Source organism: Xiphophorus hellerii, chromosome 8 (genome assembly GCF_003331165.1).
Source record: "Xiphophorus hellerii strain 12219 chromosome 8, Xiphophorus_hellerii-4.1, whole genome shotgun sequence".
NCBI lineage: Eukaryota > Metazoa > Chordata > Actinopteri > Cyprinodontiformes > Poeciliidae > Xiphophorus > Xiphophorus hellerii.
The window spans coordinates 15,423,929-15,445,894 of NC_045679.1; the positions used below are offsets into that span (position 1 = coordinate 15,423,929).

The following is a 21,966-nucleotide window of genomic DNA, read 5'->3' on the forward strand; positions in this document are numbered from 1 at the left end:
CATTACTGTAGAACAGGAACTAATTAACGCTAGTTGTTTTGGAAAGGAGCCAAATTTTATTATGCAGATGAAAGGTTTGCTCCTGACTCCTGACCTATTAAAAGGCCTGGAAAAATCAATGAGCGTGCATGTGAAGACATACTCCAGAGCCATCACAGGGCATTTAGGGATTGTTGTTCCATCAGATATGTTCTGCTCATCTGCATGTCACCCATCAGTTAGTCAGGGCTAGATGTTTATTGTGGTTGGTAATTAACAGTGGATAGCAATACACTACTATTAGAGTTTTGATTTAAAGTTGAACTTGCAATGGAAAAGTCTGAACAGTATGTCAATAGGAGTTGAGTATTACCAATCACCTTCTTGTGTTATGAAGTAAATTTCTTTAAGGAAACCTTGAATAGAATAGAACATTCTTATTTTTTCCCACAATACGGAAATTAATTTGTCAGGACCAATGTAACTTTTTCTTCATTTATCTTTTTCTTTGTTTCAAGAAAAAAAAATATTTGGAGCAATGCCTAGCTACTCAGTCATACTCTGTTTCAATCCACCTCATCAGCTAATGTGGTAGAACAGATGATTATGTGTCTGCAGGTATTATTTTCAAACACCTCAGAGACCCAGAAAGCACAGTAACACAGTATTGCTGACAAAGTTCCACAACTGCTAGAATGATCCAAAATTTAAAGGTTTACTCAATTCTTGGCAAAGCTGGAGTGGATTAGTGAGACACGGTGAATCTAACAGATTAATATAGCTGGCAGACTCAACCACACAGGAACAGAAACATCTTTTGTTAATGAAATCAGCTCCCAAATAAGTTTCTTGAAATGTTGAGTTGTTGGTATATGAAATAGCATTGCATTCCACTGATATGAAAAATTTCATTTTGAGTTTTAATTTGCTAAAGCAAGTGGTGTACGTATGATTAGCATGTCAGCCTTTCACCACTTTGAGGATTTATTTACTCTTCAACAAACTCACTGTAAGATACATTTCTTCTACAAATAAAGCAACTATTACTGATAACTGCTCAGAATCTCATTTTGGAAAACTGTACCAAAGAAAATATTGGTACACAATATCATGTGGATATCACATCAGCCTGATATTTGGAACTAATGTGTAAATGAGGGAACTCAAATATTACCATTAAACCATAAAAGGACCATCTGGCAGCTGCTATGGAAATTAATAACGAAAGGGTAGAGAAACTGTTAGAAATGAGAAAGAACAATCTTTGTCTTTAAATGTTTTATTTCGAAGGCCTGAAGCGTTCAAAGTCTCTGAGACTGAGGCAGACCAGTAGAGAAGAGCCGCCACACACACATATATTGGAAAAGTAAGCACAAGGGGGAAAACTTAAGTCTGGATTTGAAAGTAAAAAAACAACTTGATGCATAGACACCTACTTTGAACCTTCCTTGCACTCTGTGGTTATCACTTATGTTATCTGACCTTTCAAATGTACCTGCTCCTTACACTATGTGTGCTTAGAAAACTGCTTACATGCATACTTGCAAAGGAAATAAAACAGACATGTCTAAGAAAATAAAAGTGCAGACGTATGTGCAAAGTTTTCCACTTCACAGCGTACAAACCCAAAAACATGACCATGCTAAACTCTGTCACAAATGCAATGTTGTAATTAATCTACAAGGCAACCTTTGTGCTCGGTGACCCTCACTTACTATTTTAAGTGGCTGTCAGACGCTCTGACTGGTGCTTGATAGCACTATCGCTCCACTCATGATTCCACCACTAATACCCCAGGGGCTCTTTCTAGACGCGTCAGTTTTTACAAAATGGTGCCATTGATATAATGATAACTTCTCCTCGTGTGTGAAATTATTTCTCTTCCGTGCTCCAATTTTTTTTTTTCCTCGAGTATTTTAAGTTCATTTCTCAGAAGCGCAAAGGGGATTTTCTGTTGTGATGCAACATTTGTATAAAAAAGAGCGACGTGTTCAGAAACTGCAAATTAGATTAAAAATATTACATTTGCAAAATTCCAATGAAAACAGCTATTAAGTTAAGCTCAGAATTATTACTTAGATGTTATTGGTAACAGCTCAGCCTGTGGTCTGTGCCTCGACTTCACACTACACACAGACATACAAAAGAGCTTTCAGCAGCACCAGCTAAAGGAGAGGCGTGGGTACACATGGAAAATATGCACAGAAGACTCCCTCCCTCCTGACCGACTTCTCTCCCTACATTCCCTCTCAATCAAACAGAGCAGGTACTCCAACAAGAGGCAGTGCACCAGCCCCTTCTATTCATTTCTTGTTATATAATAAAGCAGTAAAACTGAAATTTGACCAAACACCATTAATCACAAAGGTTGTGAGCACTGAGCTTAATGGACAGATTCATACTGGGCATCTATGGGTAGTTAATTTGCCATTTAAATCCCACCTGTCTGTGTCAACTGGTCCATAGAGCTGAACATAAATACACTTGGTAGCTGTTCCAAGGCTTGGGCTGAATCCATCTCTTCATGCATCACTACAGCCAGAAGAGGGGAGTGTGTGAGAAAGGCTACACTGTGCAGATGCCATTATAAATAACATGTTTTTTCATAGATATATCAAATGTACTGGCATTACAGCAGATTGCCATACTTGTGTACTGTGAAGTCTTTATTGTGTGGTTGTTTATGTGAAATTACTTTTGATTTATATGGTTCTCCACAGGATTGAACATATTATTATAGCTGAGAGTTGCAAACTTTTTTCCATTTACTACATTATTCGGCTGGCAATAATGTAGAGAGGTGTTATTTTTCAGAATATGTTTCAACATGAGCTGCATGATGGAGCAGCTGATGGCATTGTTGCTGGTCCTGGGTTCAAATCCTTCCTGTATGGAATTTGCATGTTCCCCACAGGCACTGGTGGGCTCTCTCCAGGTGCTACGGTCCCAAAACATGACTATCAGGTTAATTGGTTACTCTAAATTGCTATAATATCTGAGTGTTTGTGTGAATATGTGTTCATCTCTATGCTGCCCGGTGATTGAGGCGACCTGTCCATGGTGTAACCCACCACTTTCCCAGTAGCTGTTTGAGATAGACACCAGCAACCCATCCCCATGTGTGAAATGTGGCATTTGGATTTTTTTTTTCCCAATCATCACAGCCTTTTATAAATGTCTGTACATGTAGGAGCATTTGTGTGATTGGATTATCAAGCCTAAAATTGGTCATTTCTGAACAGTCTGCTTGATGCTTGTCTAATTGTTGTGTGTCCGTCTTTCATTCTCCTCACACAAGTTAACATGTTTCCACATTCCAAACTTTTTTAAGGCTTTGTTTCATTCCTTTGACCCTATTTTAGTCCATCCCTGCTGGTTTAGCACTTCAGGGACTAGCACGACTAATTAGAGTAAGAAACAGGTGGAGTCACTCTGTAACAATCAGTCTTGTTTGTGGTGCAGGGGGATAAAGCCCACATAAGGCAAACTCTTTGTTTTTGCAGGTTGAGCACCGGAAGGGGGGGCTTGAACTTTTGACACACAAATGGAGCCCCTCTGCAGCTTGCCAGACTCTGCTTAATGTTCTCCACATTGGCTTATACGTGAGTTCAGTAAGTCAAACCTCTCCTTATATTTAAAGTAATTCAGAAAAGGAAAAAAAAACAGTATGTTCTGTCTGAAAGGTTAGTCATTGTGTTGTCACAATGCTTTTTTTATGCTTGTTCACACAAAAAAATAATTTTTTTGCACACCAGTAAGCATAAACACTTCTTTTAGAGGCTTGTCATAGTTGCTGTGTTATGATGGCATGCCACAAGGCAAGTTTGAGGATTACATCCACTTTATGATCAAACATCTTCAATCTCACTGCTTAATACGATTTCTGTGTTGAGAGTACAGGCAATCTATTTAATAATTGGACCTGGACTACTTGGTATCACTAGTCTCACTTTAAGATTTACTGGCAGAAACAGATTTTTAGGATCTAAAGCAGCACATGTTTATTTTTTTTACCAATTTACTGAAAACAATCAAATATATCAGATTTTTTGATGGGTGGAGCTGAGCTGAAATGTTTTATGAAAAAAATCTGCGAATACACAAAATTTCCTCAAATACTAAACCGGGAGTAAGTGGGGGTCCACCATTTTATTTAAATGCTTTATATGTGAGATTGGACATTTTTAATCCCATTTACATAGTTTACAAAAAATAAAGTAACAAGAATGAGATTAATAAGTACATAGTCACAAATTTGCTTCCTTACAAATCAGAAGAAGGTCTAGATATAATGGTAATATTTGAAACTATAAAAGCACCGATCTTTTCCCAGGTAAAGATGTGAATTTACCTGGGACTATTGCAAGGTCTGTTTTACTGACAGGCATGCTAACGTCTTCTGCTTTTTTCAGAACTGCAAATAAGTTAAAGGCAGTGCCTCTGTCCCAAGCAAAACTGTTTATTATTTCTGGTGCATGTGAGAATGTTGAATCAGCCAAGTTTGTCTTTTTCTAGTAAGGGGAAAAGTTTTGTTTATAAGGTGTGAAGGACACAAGGGTACTCTGCACACCACACAAGCAGAGAAAAAACATAAACACTTCCTGCCATTTCATTAAAGCAGTTTCAAAAGTGTGATGTAGTGATGTAACTGTAATGTTTCTTTCATTGATTAAAACCACTACATAGCTTGAAACAGTCTAAGCTACGACTCCTCTCTACTTGTCATTGTTATGTCAACGAGATTTTACAAGCGGTTAGTCTGTCTGTGCAAACTCAAAACAGACTTAAATACTTGATGCCAGATTTTTGTAGTAAAGTGGGCAGAAAATAAATGTTAATAGACCTTTGCGTAAATCAGCTGAGGCAAAATTCTTAGATATTCATCTCCACCAACAAAAACTAGAGGATTTATTTAGTAGAAGCTCAGTGAGGCACGGACCAATAACTGAGTGATAGAGCCGTTCAGAAGCAAGAAAAAGCGGGGGAAATGACACTGGCTGTTTTTGCCTGGAGCAAGGAAAGCCACTTTGTTAATGAGGATTTCTGAAGCACTGACATGGAGGTCGTTGTGTGAACGTTTTGTAGTCGCTGTGCACATTGTTTAGGTCTGAGCTGCAGGTGTGTGTCGAGTAATGCATGTTTTTTATGAAATGGCCTCATGGATTGCTACTGTTGTGATCATGAGATTGGCAAATTAATAAAGATTTTATTTTTTTGTTTTTTTTTACTTTGTCCGCAGTAAACAAAAAACGTTTTTAAACTTCTCCAGTTAGTTTTAGTTTATTATTTTCTGAAACTTAAAAAAGAAAGTATCGAACTGACTCAAGATTAAGGTGGAATCTTTTTCAATGAGTAAGGTAGCGTAAGCATAATCATAAGCTCACATTCTGTTACAGTTTAGTTTACTCAACTTGTTAGAGGCTGTATGAATTGACATTTTTATGTGAATCACATTCTCCGACATTTACAACTTGGCATACATAATTTATTTGTGTGTGTGCCACATGTGTAATTACTGGGTGCACCTTGTCTATCATCATACAAATCAGAGCACTATAAATTCAGGTTTGTACATGGCGTTATTTTGCTGTCTGCAACACAAAGTTAAAAATATTGCTGCTTTGCCTTAGACGGGTCAGATCTTGTCTCAAATCCTTTTGATCTGAAACTCTTGTCATTCAGGTTCTAAATTTAATGTGCAGGGTTTAGATGAAGTCCTGGATCACTCCACAAGTTGTATCTTTAAACATTGATATTGGCAGAGAAAATAATCCAATAGCAGTGATTTCTTGTTTTGTCTCTCTGGATATGACATCTTGACATTGTGCAGAAAGAGTCAATGAGTCAGACTGAGGGAGAAACATAGACAGGGTGAGGAAAAGAGGAAGGGAAGGAGGGGGAAACTTGCTGTGACAGCCTTTTCACTCTTCATGAATAGTGTTCTTCGTCCCACTCAGCTTTCTTGGTGACTTCAAAGCATCAATCTCAGCTGAGTAATTTGCCCTGCTTTGTGGGAATTTTGAATATTCAACAGGACCTCTGTCTTCCCATCTGAGCAAGTGGATTGTTATTCTGTAGATTTCCCTGCTGGTGTCTTTGGCTTTGGAGCTAATGCTCTGTGATCTATGGTTTTCCTCAGCACTCCTGTTTTAATCTTTTTATGTTTTTACATTCATTCATCTGAATTCCAAGTAAACACAGAAAATTAATAAAGGTGCTACAATTTGGTGCTATATTCTTCTTCATTCCTACAGGGATTTTATGTTTTGATATTGTGCTTGCATAAATTCATTGAATTAAAAATAAAGTTTTAGCCCTGCTTGTAAGGCAAACATTGATTTGTAGTTTAGTCAAAACACCAGGAAATGTTAATAGATTATAATCCAGCACATGGTTTTATCTTTATTGATTTAGTTTCTGATCTGTGGATATGTTAAGAACCATCCAGACCGCTCATATCATCAAGAACATGTTTACTATCTCTTGCCAGACTTGCTTCTACAAAAAGGAGAAGCAGTTTAGTTTTAATGTGGAGCATAGCTGGAACAGAAAGCTGGGTGTGTTTTCAACTTTCAATCACTTGGGACTATCTTTTTATTTAATTTTTTTTTTTACATATATGGAAAAATCCAAAGAAATATCCCAAACATAACAGTACTGGTGAAACAAAATGTAATTTGAACTTTTGTATTCACTATTTAAAGCATTATATTTTCATCATTTTATTTAATACAGTTCAGTTTATTTTTTTAAACTCAATTAATAAATGTTCTCCTCAAGCACTTTCTGTGACAGGTTCTATTCATTATATACATTCCAGTCTAAATTCATTCAGTCTAATTCAATTCAATATTATACAGAAAGAGCAGTGCTTCACAGCAGTGGTCCCCAACTCTGGTCCCAGGGCTCACTGTCCGTCTCGCCTGTTTTAGATGTTTCCCCACTCCTGCACAGCTGACTCAAATGATTGCAATTGTTACAAAAGCTTGTTAATGACCCATTCATTTAAACCAGGTGTTCAGCAGCCGGGAAACACCTAAAACATGCAGGACAGCGTACCCTGAGGACGAGGGTTGGTGACCTCTGCTTTACAGTGCAGTGCAATACGCTACTTTATATAAATAAAATTACCTTTGCCTTTACAGAACATTACAGCTCATTTTATTTTGTCCTATAGTAACACAATACAGCCTCAACAGACCTTTATTTATGAAGAAAACCAGCTGATTGCATCATATCTTCATTTTGAAGGCCTTCATCCTGAGAAAGCAAGTGGTGACAGTTATCTTTTTTTAGAAAGAAACCTCCAGTAGAACCAGATTCACTATGAGCCTCCATCTGCTATAGCCAGCTTTATTTGTTTCCCTTTCCCCCTGCTTTTAAAGTTTGTCCAGCTTTTGTTGTATTGTGAATTTTTTTCTTATAATTGAAAAAAATGAAGCTGTTCTCTTATTTTGCTAAACTTTACATATAAAATACAATAATAGGTGCATATATGGTGCCATTACACCATAATGTACAGGTCTTGGTTGTGAAAATGGAGGCATATTGTTCAGCATGAGCTTGAAAAGCAAAGCATTTTAAGTGGTGGAAATGCCTAAAATCTGGAACTTATGAAAAAAATATCCCGCTAAGATCTGACACAGAACCTTAGATAAGCATTACCTTTCAGTTTAGCATCTATGATGGAATAATAATAATAATCTCAAAAATAAGATTTTCTTAAAGTTTTACTCTAGCTGCTTGTAATACTGACAATGTTGAATGCAATAATTGATTGGACTTTGTTTGAAAGATCCAACACAGGAAACTGATTCAGCATGTTTTATGTTTTAGAATTAAATTACTTTAAAAAGTATGCTGCTGATGTATGGAAATATAGCTGTTTCTGGGCAGGACTTAGCTTCTGACGTTTAGAATCCTAACAATGCCTCTAAGCCTTCTTGTAATCTGTCAAAAACAAGTGATCTCAATATGCCAGACTCTGTCCATTTATGATGACAAGGTTAGTTCTCCATTTTTTGTGATATATTTTTTTTCTGACGTTCAAAACCCCAAGTCTGATCTTTATCCTGTTGGATGATGAAGATCACATTGAACCATTCGATCTAGACAGCTGTGATGCCATGCTAATAATCTGCTCTTCAGGAGTCAATGACAGCAGATTTAACTTTGAGCTGCTGAAAATCCTCTAAATTTCACAGAGCATAGGATCACTTTAGCTCCATCTGAAACTTTGTTCATGATACGCATTCCATCTCTGCACAAGGTAATTCCATCATCTGTGTCCATCATGGCTTTTTGTTTAACAGGTTAGCACTGACTTTTCTCAGTCATCCATCTCATTTTTCTTGCTGTGTGATGGAACATGTGTTTGCACTTTTAAAGTCCTTTCTGAAATTAAGAACTTAACAAATTTCCATGGTGCATTTCAATACCGGCACAAGTGTTCATGTAGCATCTCTGTTTCAGAAGCAAATATTTTCTTATGAAATGGAGATAGATTTCTTTAAACAGTTAAGTGGTATTTTTTGAACTTTTACTGTGACAGGCTAGAGTTTGTAGTGTACATAATCTACAGAACAAACTGAAAATGACCTCCCCACAGATCCCTCCCTGTTTCTCTGAAAGTGAATGAGCCAAAGTAATACATCAACAACTGCTCTGATAGCTCAAAGCCAGGCACTGAGGACCATGAAAATGCATTTTACACATTTTTCTTGTGTACAGCAGACATGGTTCACCTCAATGTGCGTCGCAGCTGCAGCACAGTATTTCTATACTGATTTTGCAATACTAAATTGGCCTCAAATTTATCTCAGGGGCAAGAAAAGAGTTACAAATTGAATACCCCTACTTCAGTTTTTTTGTTAACTCTTTATTAATGAATCAGCTTTAGAATATTAATTATACATTTTCTAAGCCCTCACAGATAAGAGAAGGTGTATTGAGGTGGGTTGAAGTGGAAAGCCTCCCATGTCTTTCCTGTTTATTTGAATTTTTGTATTTTTATTTGATGCTGAAAGAAGTTTTTTGTTGTTTGATGTTTCACTTGTTTCAATGTGGGGGTTTTTCTTGTGTTCCTTTATTGTTTTGTAAAACACCCCAAATTGCAGGTGCTAAATGTGCTCTTTGTTGTGCCTGATCTGCAATCTAAATATTCTCTAGGGATTTTTACAAAATGATGGAAAGGTTGTGTATTATTTCACTAAGAAGAAATTAAAGTGCAACTAATCATCTTGAAAGGCACCTTCATAAATTAACCAGTTTGAAGACTTTTTAACTAATCTTGGGATAATAGATGTGCTTTGCTGTTTAAATTCTAACCATTAACTAGAGGCAAAGAAAATAGGAAGGGGAGCAGTAATTTGCCTGAAAATAGGCCTCACAATCAGCGTGTCCCACTTGCAACCCCCTCTGTGTGGTGGCGTGACCCCCACCTGCAGAGCCGGCCACTCCACTGAACTTTCCCGGGTCCAGCCTCTGGGCCGAGTGGGCTGTCACTCCGAAGAAGCTCCACGCTGGGCATTTGATGGAGCGCAGAAGAGTGTGTGAAGTGCACTGACCCATTCAGATCGCTCCCCATGCACCGAGACCCCAGAATAGGCTGACTTATCATATGTAGCACACAGCTCTGCACAAATCAGACGTGACAGTTACAGGACTGGTGGAGCTCCAGAAGGGAGAGGTGACTTCTGGAGCCTGCAGTTCCCACCCAGTCAGTGTGTAAGAGGGAACAGGTGGTGGGTGGAGACACCCATATGGTGGTTGTTGGTTTAGTCTCATATCAGCCCTTTTTACAGTTTTGTTTTCCTCTTAATGTTTGATTCAGAAGGCTGCAAGGGATCTTGTTTCCAAAAAAACATGTTTATGGTTTGTGTGGTTGTTGTTGGGAGCTTGATCCAATCTGTCAACTTGCTAATTATTGTAATTTGTAGCATGCATAAATCGTTCTCCACTGGAATTTGTGCCTGCGGTTCCTCTGTTTCTACCATAGTTTGGTTGAGGTTTACTTACTGGTGCTAGATTAGTGTGAATTTTCCAAAGCCAAGGCGGTGCCTGGGGGTGTTGGCTCTAATCGCCTCTAATCACCTGACGTGTGACGGCCTGATCCTTGTTGCATTTTCACCCCTCACTGGCCTGTATGAAGAACTTAACACGATTCAGCCCACATATGAACTATAAAATCGCACGCTTCGGTGCAGATTAATACATGGCATTTGGAGTTCAAAAGACATCTGTGGGCAGCTTTAGTTCAATAGTCACACTAAGAAGAGTGAGGGTCATGGAGAGCTTGAAACCCCTTTCTGTTTCATTCATTGCATATGATTGGAATTTCAGACAAAAGTTATAATTTAATGACTTTTATTTTATGTTCATACAAATAAAAATGATCATTTTCAAAATGATGTTGTACCCCTGTTTAATAAACTTATTGATTCTTGTTTAACCAAGTGACTATTTGGGCCCCCTCTTTCTTCCACTGTTATATTACGGAGTGGAAGCAGAAGAGTTTTGGAGAATCTGCTCTAAACTGGATTTTGTCTTAACTTCCTCTTTGTTCTTGGCATCAGTCAGACACTCTGTGCCTCACAGGACTAATACCAGTGGATTTAACCAGATTCTCTGCACATTTTCTTTGAAGTTCTTAGTTCCACATAAAGTTTTCATGTCCTTTCAGGAAGTTTTTACATTTGTTACTGAGTTTCATGCTTCATTCATTTTGTAGGCAACTTCACGACCATGCCTCACTTCCTTTTGCTACATCTGCTTTGTTTCATTTCATCTGCCTTTTCAGTTTGCAATGCATTTGTGTGCATTCAGTTTTCAGTTTGTGATGCATTTGTGTGTGTTTGAAATAACAGACAGAACATGTGTGGATATACTCAGCTGTTGCCTCTGCTGTGAAGCTGCCACAGAGCTGGACAAATAACACAGTGAGGGAGCAGTGAAGTAACACCCTCCTCTTCCCCCTCCTTTCCTTTTGTCCCAATCTTCTTTCTCCATGTCTGTCTCTCCCAGGCTGTCAGTGTGGAGGATTGCTGCAGGCTGCAAGGCAACTGTGAGAAGTTCCTGGGAGTGCTGAGAAGTAGAGTGGGAGTCACTTGCGAGAAGGAGAAGGAGAGGACTCCAACCTTTTCCCATAAAGGATAAAAAAAGCAGACCTTCTTGAGCAGGAGGCAGCACCTCTGGGATTGGAAAGAAGCCGGAGCTGGCAGGATGGTTGTGGTGGCGTGGCTGTCTGCAGAGTGGGCCTGGCAAGCTGTTGTTCTGGTGGCTGGACTTGCATCTCTGAGCTGTGGTTCTGACGGTAAGTGCCACACAGAAAAACATCTTGTAATTCCTCTATATTTATACTTGCACTATTACTGTTATAAATGAGGTACCTCTCTTTTTGAGTTTTAATATTCATTCTTTTGTGAGACCCATCATGCTGATCATGTTTTCTCTTGTTTTGCTTGAGATCACATTGAGCTGACAGGTTGATTGTTACTTCTGGGAGGTTATCTATCAATTTCCCCCTTCTGGTATTAATGAGGGATAAACTCTATTGAGAGATGATCCGAACCCCTCTAATTGTTTAAAGATGGACACTTAGTTTACATTGAATGCCAATATGTCACTGCGCTCTACAGGCTTTTGACGATGTCAGGGGTTTGGTAGGTTCCCATCTTAAGAATGACTCTTTGCCCTTGAAAAAAAATTATCATGTTTTCAAAATGACTAAAATAGGCTCTGGAATTTTGTATTTTATAGCCACATATGCATCTTAACATAAATCATGTGTACTTGACATTCAATAAAACTCCAATCTTCAATAGAATTTATTTCTCCTTCATAGAAATGAATAACTTTTTTTATTTTTCAGTAGAGAAACTTTGTTTTGAACTTCAAAGTACAGACATTTCGTAGATTCATTAATTAGCAACAAAAAAAAAGAGTGAATCCCTCGAGTGAAGAAGATTATTGCTTGCAGCGATGCTCACACAGTTCCACGCCAAGTCGTAAAATTATCATTTGGGCCCCACATGTTCCAACAAACACAAAATGTTTATAGACGTTCACATAAAAAGATGATCTAGGACATTTGGGCCAATGACTCTTTGCTTTCTTGTTCTGTTCTTGGTGTAAGCTTTAAAAATCAATTGTTTTTATGCTTTTTATCTCAATTTAATTTCTCTTTTGTTTTACTTAATTTAATTTCTATTATGTTTCATACTTAATGTGTACTTAACTGAGCTGTATCTTATTTTATTCTTCTGATATACCTTAATGATCCAAGTTCCAACGTTTTATTCACTTGTTAATTAGCTTCTTTCTGTTGACTCTTCAAGATATAAAAACTCAGCAGGGTTCAGATAAAGTTGGTGAAAATATTGGAAATAGTGATATCTACCTACATGTTACGATAAGCATAAATTCACAGCTTGCACAAAGGCTCTCTGTGCTGAAATTGTGTCAAAACTGAAGACCAGCTGTAAAATCCCAGACTGACAGTGTGGCTCTGAGCTAAATGTAACTTTCACAGTTGGTCAAGAAATACCTCAGCTGCTGATGAATGCTTCTTCACAGAATCTCCCAATCTCTTCTGGATGGACCGAAGTAAGAGCTGAAACACTCAGGTCTGAAACTCAACAGCCACCCAAATATATAAAGAATGTGGAAAGATGGAGTGGAAAAAGTAGCTCAAAAGAAACATTGATTTCCACTTTCCCAGCAACAGCTATGGGAACCAGTGGAGGATGAGGCTTATATTTTTGCCTTTGCTGACTAACAAATAATACATGGACTAAGGATCTTAGATTTCTTTGCAAAGTTGGGTTCCACCATGTTTCTTTGTGATTCGATCTTCAACAGGTCACCCTAATGAGCTAAACATGTGGGAGGTTGCCATAAATCTGGGCAGCAAGGTCAGTTTGCCACCTGTTTCTGTAACCTGGTGAGGTTCACTGAAAATAGATGAATGCTAGCCCAGTCATTCAGAGGTGGTGCAGCACAAAACTAAAACATTTGCTACCGAAGCTGGTATTATCTTTAGTTTTTTAAATTATGTTATTCAAATCCATTTCTCTTATTCAAAATGTCAGGCTTTGAGATCATGTGTGTGGGTTTTGTAAAGGAGAAACCAGCTGGTAATGAACCCTTACAAATGTTAATGCTTTGACCTGACAATTTTATCTGATTGTGATTTCTTTTTAAGCACTCCAATGAAAGAAAAACATAAAATTGCATTTTGAAAACCTTCTCCTCTGTCAGGAGAAGACTGCATATCATACTGCATGTGTGTGAAAGTAGTTGTTATTTAACAGGATGTCACTGTTTTAAAACTTAGCCAAAATCAATGGAATTGACATTTTAAATTCTCTAGTTTATATTTTTAAAAATAATATAAACTCTGAGTTTATATTAGCAATTAGCATGGTTAGCTAAAAATCACTAAAACAACCGTTTCGTTTAGTTTTCCTAGCGAATGTAGATACTTTACTCTGGTATTCCCAAAAGGCCACATGCCTTCCAAATCCAGCATGTTTATAACAGATGGAGGTTGTAAAGGCTTATGAGGATAAAAGAGAGAAACTTTGCAATTCTTACCCACTTGTCCTCAGTCCGAATCAACTGACATGCCCCTATTTATTGCACATTTTTATTATTCTACACTTGCAAGCAGCTTCACACGCTTTTTTGTTTTTAAATTTTTAAGTTTGGGAGTTACTGGGAGTTACGTCCAGTTACTGGTCAGGTCCAATCAAGCTGAAAATGTAATTGTTCCAGTCTCCAGGTGATTTCTTAGTAGCTCCTTGACTAAATCTAACAGCTGGAAATGTTAAAACAATCAGGTTTCTTTATCTCCTCCACTGTCCTGCATTGATCATTGACATCACATGCAAGAGCAAAACTCACAGATCTCCTGTTTACAAAAGCGAAGTGTTTTTTTCTCCACACAATCTTAAAATGTCTTTTGATATATTGAGGCACATTGAATATATCTTTATCTGCAGGAGTGTTTTTTGCATATTTGTGTGTGTGCAGTGGATTCCAATGGCTGGAAATACATGAGGGAAGAGAAAGGGATAACTGTGATCAGTGTGTTATTAGAAAATAAAACAGCAGTCTTGATTTTTTTCACATTAAAGACTGCAATATGAGGAAGAAACATATCTAGTTCTTGAATTCAAATGCAGGTGAGCTCAGATTTATATGGTTGTTGATGACTACCATCAGAATCCCTGGAATCCAAAGCAAATATTCAAACTTTTCCATACCAGTTGTTGGGATTCTCTTAAATTACTATGTGACTTTGACACTTCCTTTCGAAGATGCGTGTGGAAGTTAGTGTTATGCAGCAAGGTCAGAGTGCAGCGTGCCATAGAGGTCCAGCATTGCAACACGGCAGCAGTTGGTCTGCAGCAGCACTGGGCTCCTTCAGCCTTCTGTGAGCTGCTTCCTGTCAGGACGTGAATATGGTTCCCCTCACACAGAATTTGATCCTAGTGCAGATGTGCTTTTCTAGCAGTCAGTCTAGCCTTGAAGGAAAAGCTTTGCATGGTTGTTCTGTACTAGCTCATGTTTGTAACATTCCTAAATCTGCATTGTGAATCTCCAGATTGGTTTAATTCTTGTGCCCCATTTAGTTTTGGGTTTTTGTGTCAGACATAAATGTGTAACCATATTTTCAGCAGTTACAAATAACCAGATTAAATAGGACAAGCAGTCTTTCAAGTAATTATTTAATGTATTGGGTGGTGGGAAAGCATTCCAAATCAACCAGGCCTAATTATTCATACCCCTAAAGTGTTTCTCAAACGTTTTCCAGCTGGGGACCACTTAACCAATTTAACAAACACTCAGACCACCTAAATTGAAATTGCCCCACAATAACATAACATCTTAATATATACAACCTGAAATGAAAATGTTAGTTTCTTAATGTACTTATTGTTGTTTTATTTGTTCATCCATGCTGTTTGGTAAATGGGAATGGCCACCAAAGCCATGAATCCACTCAGGGCATTTTGAGTGGACTGAAAGTGTGGATATCAAACACATGGAAATCAAAAAAGAAGTTGTTCTTTACTACCAAGTGTTGTGTGTATTAATAACATTTAGGGCTATTTGTAATCTGTTAGCACAACAAAAGAAAAATAGAGTTGGTTTGCCGGAAACAAAAATCTTCTTCTGCGCCATTAAACATAAAATTATAAACCAATTTCTGTCATTTGTATTTATCTATTGTATTTAACTAATTAAATTAATTTAATTACATTTTCAGTTAACTTGATTAGTCATTTTTAATTAAGTAAAAATAACAATAGCTGTTGACGTGTGACCAGCAAGCAAAGCCGTAAAAAACAAAGAAAAGTTCTCACCAACTGAGACTTGTTCCTGGCATAGAGCCTTCAAAAGAACTGAATTGCTCATGAATGACATCAATACTCTCAGCAGCAGGTATGACTTCCTCTGATTATGTTTATTCCTGAGCTTGTATCTTGAGCTTTTCTTTAGTGTGACCTGGTTTTAAGCCACTTATCCATAATTAATTTTAAAGACAATTCTTTGGTAAACTAGCTGTATGAGTAGCACTTTGAGCTCACATCACGGTAAATTAACAGCTGTTTACATGCAGTATCTTGCGGACCACTAGGGGGCACCCATGGACCACATAAATCTTCAAAATAACAGTGGAAACATGTAAGATGATGGTAACATTGATGTTGTAATCCCAGACTTGATTGGGAATAATGTTTTTTACATACTATTTTTCATTCAAATATAAATATTCATTTCAAAACTGATCCTCCTTTTACATTGTTCTACTGTCTTTTGAGAGGTGGTCGTCTCTCCTGCCAGAAACACACTTGTTGGTAAACTGAAAATCATTTTAAAACTCAATCTGAAAGTATCAATAATTTTGGCTTAGTTATGAGCAGTAAGAATGATTTTCTTGGAGGTGGGGTTTCATAGTTTCCAACATGTTCAAAATTTAAGTGGAGCACACTTTCAAACACTCAGCTCTTATTTTCAGTCTTCCCAATAAACTAAGTTCATCTTATGGAAATTTTTGTACATAAAGATAGAAGCATATACCCCTTTTCTTTTTTTTATCAGAGGCATTGTTGTTGGCTAAAGTAACATACTGTGGTGAGACTATGGTTGCAGTCTTTCAGTACATCTGTAATGAACCCCAGCATATTGTGGCTTTTTTCCAGTAAGTCCAGACCACTCAGACAGATAGAGGAGCAGGGAGGTGCATTGCTGGGAATTGTGGGGAAACAATGTTTAAAAAAAATGATCAGAGAAGATGGGATCAAGGTTGCGTGTTGAATCTCACACAACAAAGTACAGAAAAACACAGCATCTTTGCTTTTTGTGTTCATAATTGTGTGTGAAAGACAGAAGCCTAAGAATAAGGGCATTTTGTCAAATAATGATACAATTGAAAACTTTTTCTTTCAATAATTCAATCTAAAAACTGAAATTCAAGTGTCAGATTTAATTTGCGTACAAGATGATATATTTGTGTTATCGTTTTTGCATTTATTGCCATTAATTAAGATTGCTATGGCTTACAATCTTAATTGTAATCCAGTTACTATATAAATTACAGAAGGCCAGTATGTCCATGTACTCTCCAGATGCATCTCAGCTTACTGTCTGTTAGACAACTTAGTCAGCAGTCTTTATTATAATTGTCTGGCTCATAATAATACAAAAATATATCTATTTCTACTGGTCTTATGTAACATTTCAGTTGTCTGAGGATCTAAATATTGGGATGCAAGTGGCTGTAAGTCATAATTATTAAAATTACCAGAAAAAAACTGTTTAGAATAAATTACTTTTTCCATGATATTCCAATTTGAGATGCAACTGTCTATGCACAGTGTAATCCATTTTTACTCAATACTTATTAGTTTGCAGGCCTCATTTTGCTCTGAATATGCCGTCTGTGTTTAAATAAACATTTGTTGATTTAGCAGCTCTATGCAGTATTCACATCTATGCGCCACATTTTCTCCATGCAAACTGTGTGAATTCCTGAAAGTTAGACTCTGACTTTGGCACAAGAATGTAATGTGGTGCAGGGTCAGCGACACAAAGATCCCTTTGTGGGTGGTTGTAGCCTTCTGGCGAGGCAGGCCGGTCTCACCAGGTAGACAGGGAACAGGTTGAAGGAAACAGCATGATGGAAACAGATGACCCAGAATGGGTGTAGCGGCAGAGGCAGCGAGACGGCGTGGAATGCGCTTTCTTGTATGATGTTTGCACATGTGTAGGTGTCTTATGTGTCAGAGGTTCTTTGAAGCCTGCAGGGGGGTGGTTAGGAGGAATGGTAGTGTGATGTTAGGGTGGAAGAGGATGCATGGCCCTCCTGCAGGCTGGGTGTGACCCCAGTAGAGTCGGGCTGAACTCTGGAGGCTCCAGGGAAGATGCCTTCTTTGAGGAAGTTATTTATTATGGCCACCTGGAGCAACTTATCTCTCCTTCCCTCTCATGTTTGCCTCGGTACCTTCGATGATGAGCGATCAGTCTTAAAGTTCACAGATTAAGCAGCTGCTGCTCAAGTGAAACAGTTCTGTTAATGGGAGCACTTTATAAAGCTTTTTTAGACTTAGACTTAGACTGACTTTATTGTCATTTTGCATGCACAGGGTGTATACAGAACACCCTGATTTTATTGACCTAAAATCCTCCTGTCGACATTTCGTTCTAATCTCTGGAAGCATTAATCATGGCATTGATCTCTAATTGTTAATTTTATTGACACTATTGTCTGTGTCTGAACCGAAGCTCTCTGTAACATACCAACAAATCCTGATAATTATGTCATTAAAGGTAAAATAACCTTTTGTGTAATTAGTTTCGTGTGTCACATAGCTGCCAAAGTTCCTGCCAACGATGCAGTGCCATGTCAGATTGTATGTCTTGTCAAACTCCTTTTTAACTCAATATAGCTGAGTTAAACTATTTTACTTTCTGTACAAAAAACCACCACCAAACAAAAAGAAATGTTCATCATATGCCTGAACCACCTGAACTGATCTTTGAAAAATCAATGGGCTTGTTTATGAAACAGAGCTGTTTTTTGCTTACTATGCTTACACATGATAGTCTAATTTGGGAGCAGTAATATCATTGTTGTTAGTAGTGGAGCAGTTCATCTTTGCAGCTGATGCCTCTGCGAATGCTACCACAGTTTATTTGTATGTATTTCCTTTCCAAAATTAGCATGTTATGTGTCCCAATAACATATTTTTCTCTGAAATGTAAAAGAATTTTTTTTTGACCTTTCCACTAAATAAACTGAGTAAAATAGATCCTACGGTATTCACAGGCGTTGGGGACCACAGCCACCATCCATGAAGCCCTAGACTTGAGAGAGGATCTCAAATCCAGAAATACTTGAGACGCCCTCTATATTGTAGTTTGAACACAAAATATATCTTAATATGCAGTAATACAAACATTGGTAATTGCTTTTGCACTACCACAGAAACTCACATCTTCAGTCTTCTTTATCTCTGCTCTACAATTAATACCAAGAAAAATAAATGCCGCTCCTGGATTGGCTTCTCTCCAAATTGCAGCCAGTAGCGTGTCAAGTAGCATTGCACGTAGGTATTTTAGTTTCCCAAGCCATAGTTTCTTTTGATTTTGACATGCTCTATTGAATAAATCTGTGAATTTTCCACAAATAATTTGGAGTCACATTCTCCAGAAAGCTCTGCAAATAGGTGAATCCACAAATACTGAACTTCAAGAAAGGGATTCAATGTCTTTTTTTTTTTTTTTTAAATGGTGTAATATTGTGTTCAGCCTAATTTGAGCCAATCAACTTGTCAACCTGTGTACACGGTTTCGACCCACATGTCTAAATGTTACACCACAGAGCAATCCTTCAGAACCCCTTGTCTTTGAAATCTGAGACACGCTCACTGGACTCACACAAGACACTCTTTGTCACGCATTGATCAATTTACTGATTATCAAATTATCTACACTCAGGAACTGTTGGTTGCATTATTGATTATGTGCATTATCTCAATTCATATTGAAAGTTCTTTTCCATAGAGAGAAGGACAGACAAGATTATTAACCAAACTGTATTTGGAGATAAAGAGACAAGAGCCAAAGGTAACAGCAGCACATAAACTGTGAAGGTTTACAGACCCTCTGACAATGACACTGAGCTACAGTTCCAGTTCCTGCAGTTGGAATGATTCACCCATCTTCCACGCTCCAAATTTCCCAGAGTTTGACCATGTTTGTGCGCTATATCACGTCAGCGTTGAGGAGCCGCCTGTGGAATGCGTGGGGGACACAGATCTGGTTTCAGGATGACCTTGAGTGTGCCACGCCGCAGACATAGCAAATTTAAAGCTGTGTGAATGTTTAGAACAGGAGTGAAGGAAAGAAAAAAGAAATGGTGTGCACTTTTTCAGGTGCACTAAGACTGTATTTACCATTTCATTTCAATATTTTTCCTAGTTTGGTATTAAAATTAAGTTCTTCAGTGTAATAAAGAAAAGACATGTTGTGCACATGTTGTACCTATGCAGTCTGCTGTTGCCCTGCAGGCTGCATAGATACATTCACTGGCACCTCAGGTAAAGATTTGCACATTTCCTTAAAATTAATACATTTTTTACTGTAAAACCATAATGTATAATTAAAAAATATTTGAAATTCAAGGTTTTTTTTTATATCACTTCTACTTTACCTGAATGTAAGATTAAGGTACAGACAGTTCTAATCAGACTGTGTCTTTGAGTTTTGACCTGTCAATTTCAAAAGTTTGTCCATTTTTTATTTCATACAAGCTACAAAATCAAATAATATAATTTATCTACTTTTAAGTCCATTGCTAAATGCAAAATTCATGTCTTCCTTTTATTAACATCAAGACAACGTGCATGAAACGTGCATCTGTATTAAAGTGGGAATTTTCAGCTTTAAACATTTAACAGCGAAAGAGTCAAATTTTTCAGTGAATGACCTGCTTACTACAAGTCAGAAGTGTCCATAACCTGCTCTTGTTGTCTTTGAATGCTTGCCTCTGAAATAAAAGGAAAAATAAAAAGTGAAAACAGTATTTTTTTTTCATAAAATCTGACTAGGGAGAGATAGAGAAACAAAGGTTGCTGTTAGGGAGGATCTGAGCTGCTCCAAAAACTTCCCCTCTGACTGAAACAGCAACACAGATTACACTGAATGGACACAGAGTTGCAGTTAAAGAACGTCAGTCTGTTTATACCACTCTTTGATTACGTAGTTCTCTGGAGATTTACTTACCGCTCGTTATCAGTAGCTGCTCTGCTGTCAGGCTGCTTAGATATGCTTACACCCGGCATAATGAAACCTATCAAGGGAAGTTTTTCTTACAAATGACTGACAGAATCAAAGTGAACATCCTTGATTGTGCAGGTCTTTTCTAAACAAAACTCCAAGTTTTTGAACTTATATTTATAACTGAGTGCTTCTGTCTTGCTTTCTGGCTCTGTATAAAAAACCCTGGCAGACTAAAGAGAGTGAGGGAGTGAAAGTTAGACTTTCAGTGCGATGAAGGCATCCATCTAGTGTGGCACAGAACTGTTCAGCTTCCTGACCACAATCGTCCTTAGGGATGAGCTGCTGTCAGAACTCGTTTTACTCTGCATAGAGGAACTACATGCACCTTCTGTTGTTAAAAAAGAAGCATTCCTCCTTAATTGTGATTTTTAAATAATAATTTAACTGTTTATTTCTTGCAAGATAACCAATTTCTGATAATTTTCTTAGTTTTAATTTACATAAGCATTTAATTTACGTTATATGCTGCTATTGTTAGTTTTGCAGGTGTTGAACCAGATATGAGTAAAACATGTGTTAGATTTAATCCAGAGAATCAACTTTCATGATATTTAAAGTATTCATATCTTCTCTGTGAACTTGTTAATGCTCAGAACTGTACATTTGGAAATTAACTTGGAGACCAACTTTCCTGTGTCATTCTGTGTGATGCTGGACAGCCGTGAAATTTCCATGACTATCCTTGGCTTTTAGATACATTAATTTAAATAATTTAGAACATGTTAAACACTTAATCCGCTCTTTGAGTCATTTTTTCCAATGTTTCAGCTTTTGGCTTACAACTTGACAGTATCAAAGATTTTGTTTTTAATGTCGTGTCTATTTGTGACATGCTGTAAATAAATAATTTGGATTAAAGAAAAACCCCTGGGGAGAATCTCATAAGTGACTGTAATAGGATTGTCATTTAAGATTTAATTGATGCTGAGTGTGGACAAAATACAGATAAGTTGCATAAGTCTACTGATGTCAGAAAAATACTTGTTTTATTTAAAGTAAGCCATTGCCTTTTGTTTTATTTAAATGATTGGTATCATGATGAAATAGCAAATGTTTGAGGTGGCTGTTTTGCTTAAAAGCCATTTTTTACCGTTACATAGAAGTAACAATGAAACATCACTTAGATTAAGAGGAAACTTACATACAGATGCATTACAATAAATTCCAAGGTAAAACTAACCTACTCCAATAAATCAGATTTAAAAGGAAAACTCTTACATTAAGATGTAGTAAACGAATATAATGTGTAAAGCAGAGGGACAATAAAAATCCTGATATTATTGATCTGATGTTAAATCCTTTTTTTACATTTTTAAGTTTTATTAACTGAAACAATTATCAATATTAATGTAAATAGACTCTTGAAATATATCCCACTCTGTCATAAATGTACATATAAATTTTACTTTTTTTAAAGAGAATTATTCCAGTAAATTAACTTTGGTATGGAAATGAGGCTTCAAGGGCTTTACTGCCTAAATAATCTGGTCTTTATCAGATTCTAAGATAAAATAAAATCTCTGAAGTGTACACAACAGAGATTAGACCATGCTATTATTAGTTTATAAAATACTGACGACACTTCAAAACCCTATATATTAAAAGGTAAAGCATACCTCTGTTGATCTGTCTTCTTCT

At 37.2% G+C, this 21,966-nt stretch overlaps 1 protein-coding gene across 2 annotated transcripts in view; it reads left to right on the forward strand.

The window, feature by feature from the left end:
* bmpr1bb (bone morphogenetic protein receptor, type IBb) overlaps positions 1-21,966 on the forward strand; it is a 47,707-nt gene that overhangs the window by 18,828 nt on the left and 6,913 nt on the right. Inside the window, exons 3-4 of one of the 2 annotated variants that reach the window (XM_032570620.1) lie at positions 3,483-3,590; positions 11,002-11,290. In XM_032570620.1, the coding sequence (XP_032426511.1) occupies positions 11,200-11,290 (91 nt within the window). In that variant the 5' untranslated portion in view covers positions 3,483-3,590; positions 11,002-11,199. The remainder of the gene's footprint in view (positions 1-3,482; positions 3,591-11,001; positions 11,291-21,966) is intronic. The other variant, XM_032570621.1, reaches the window with a different exon arrangement.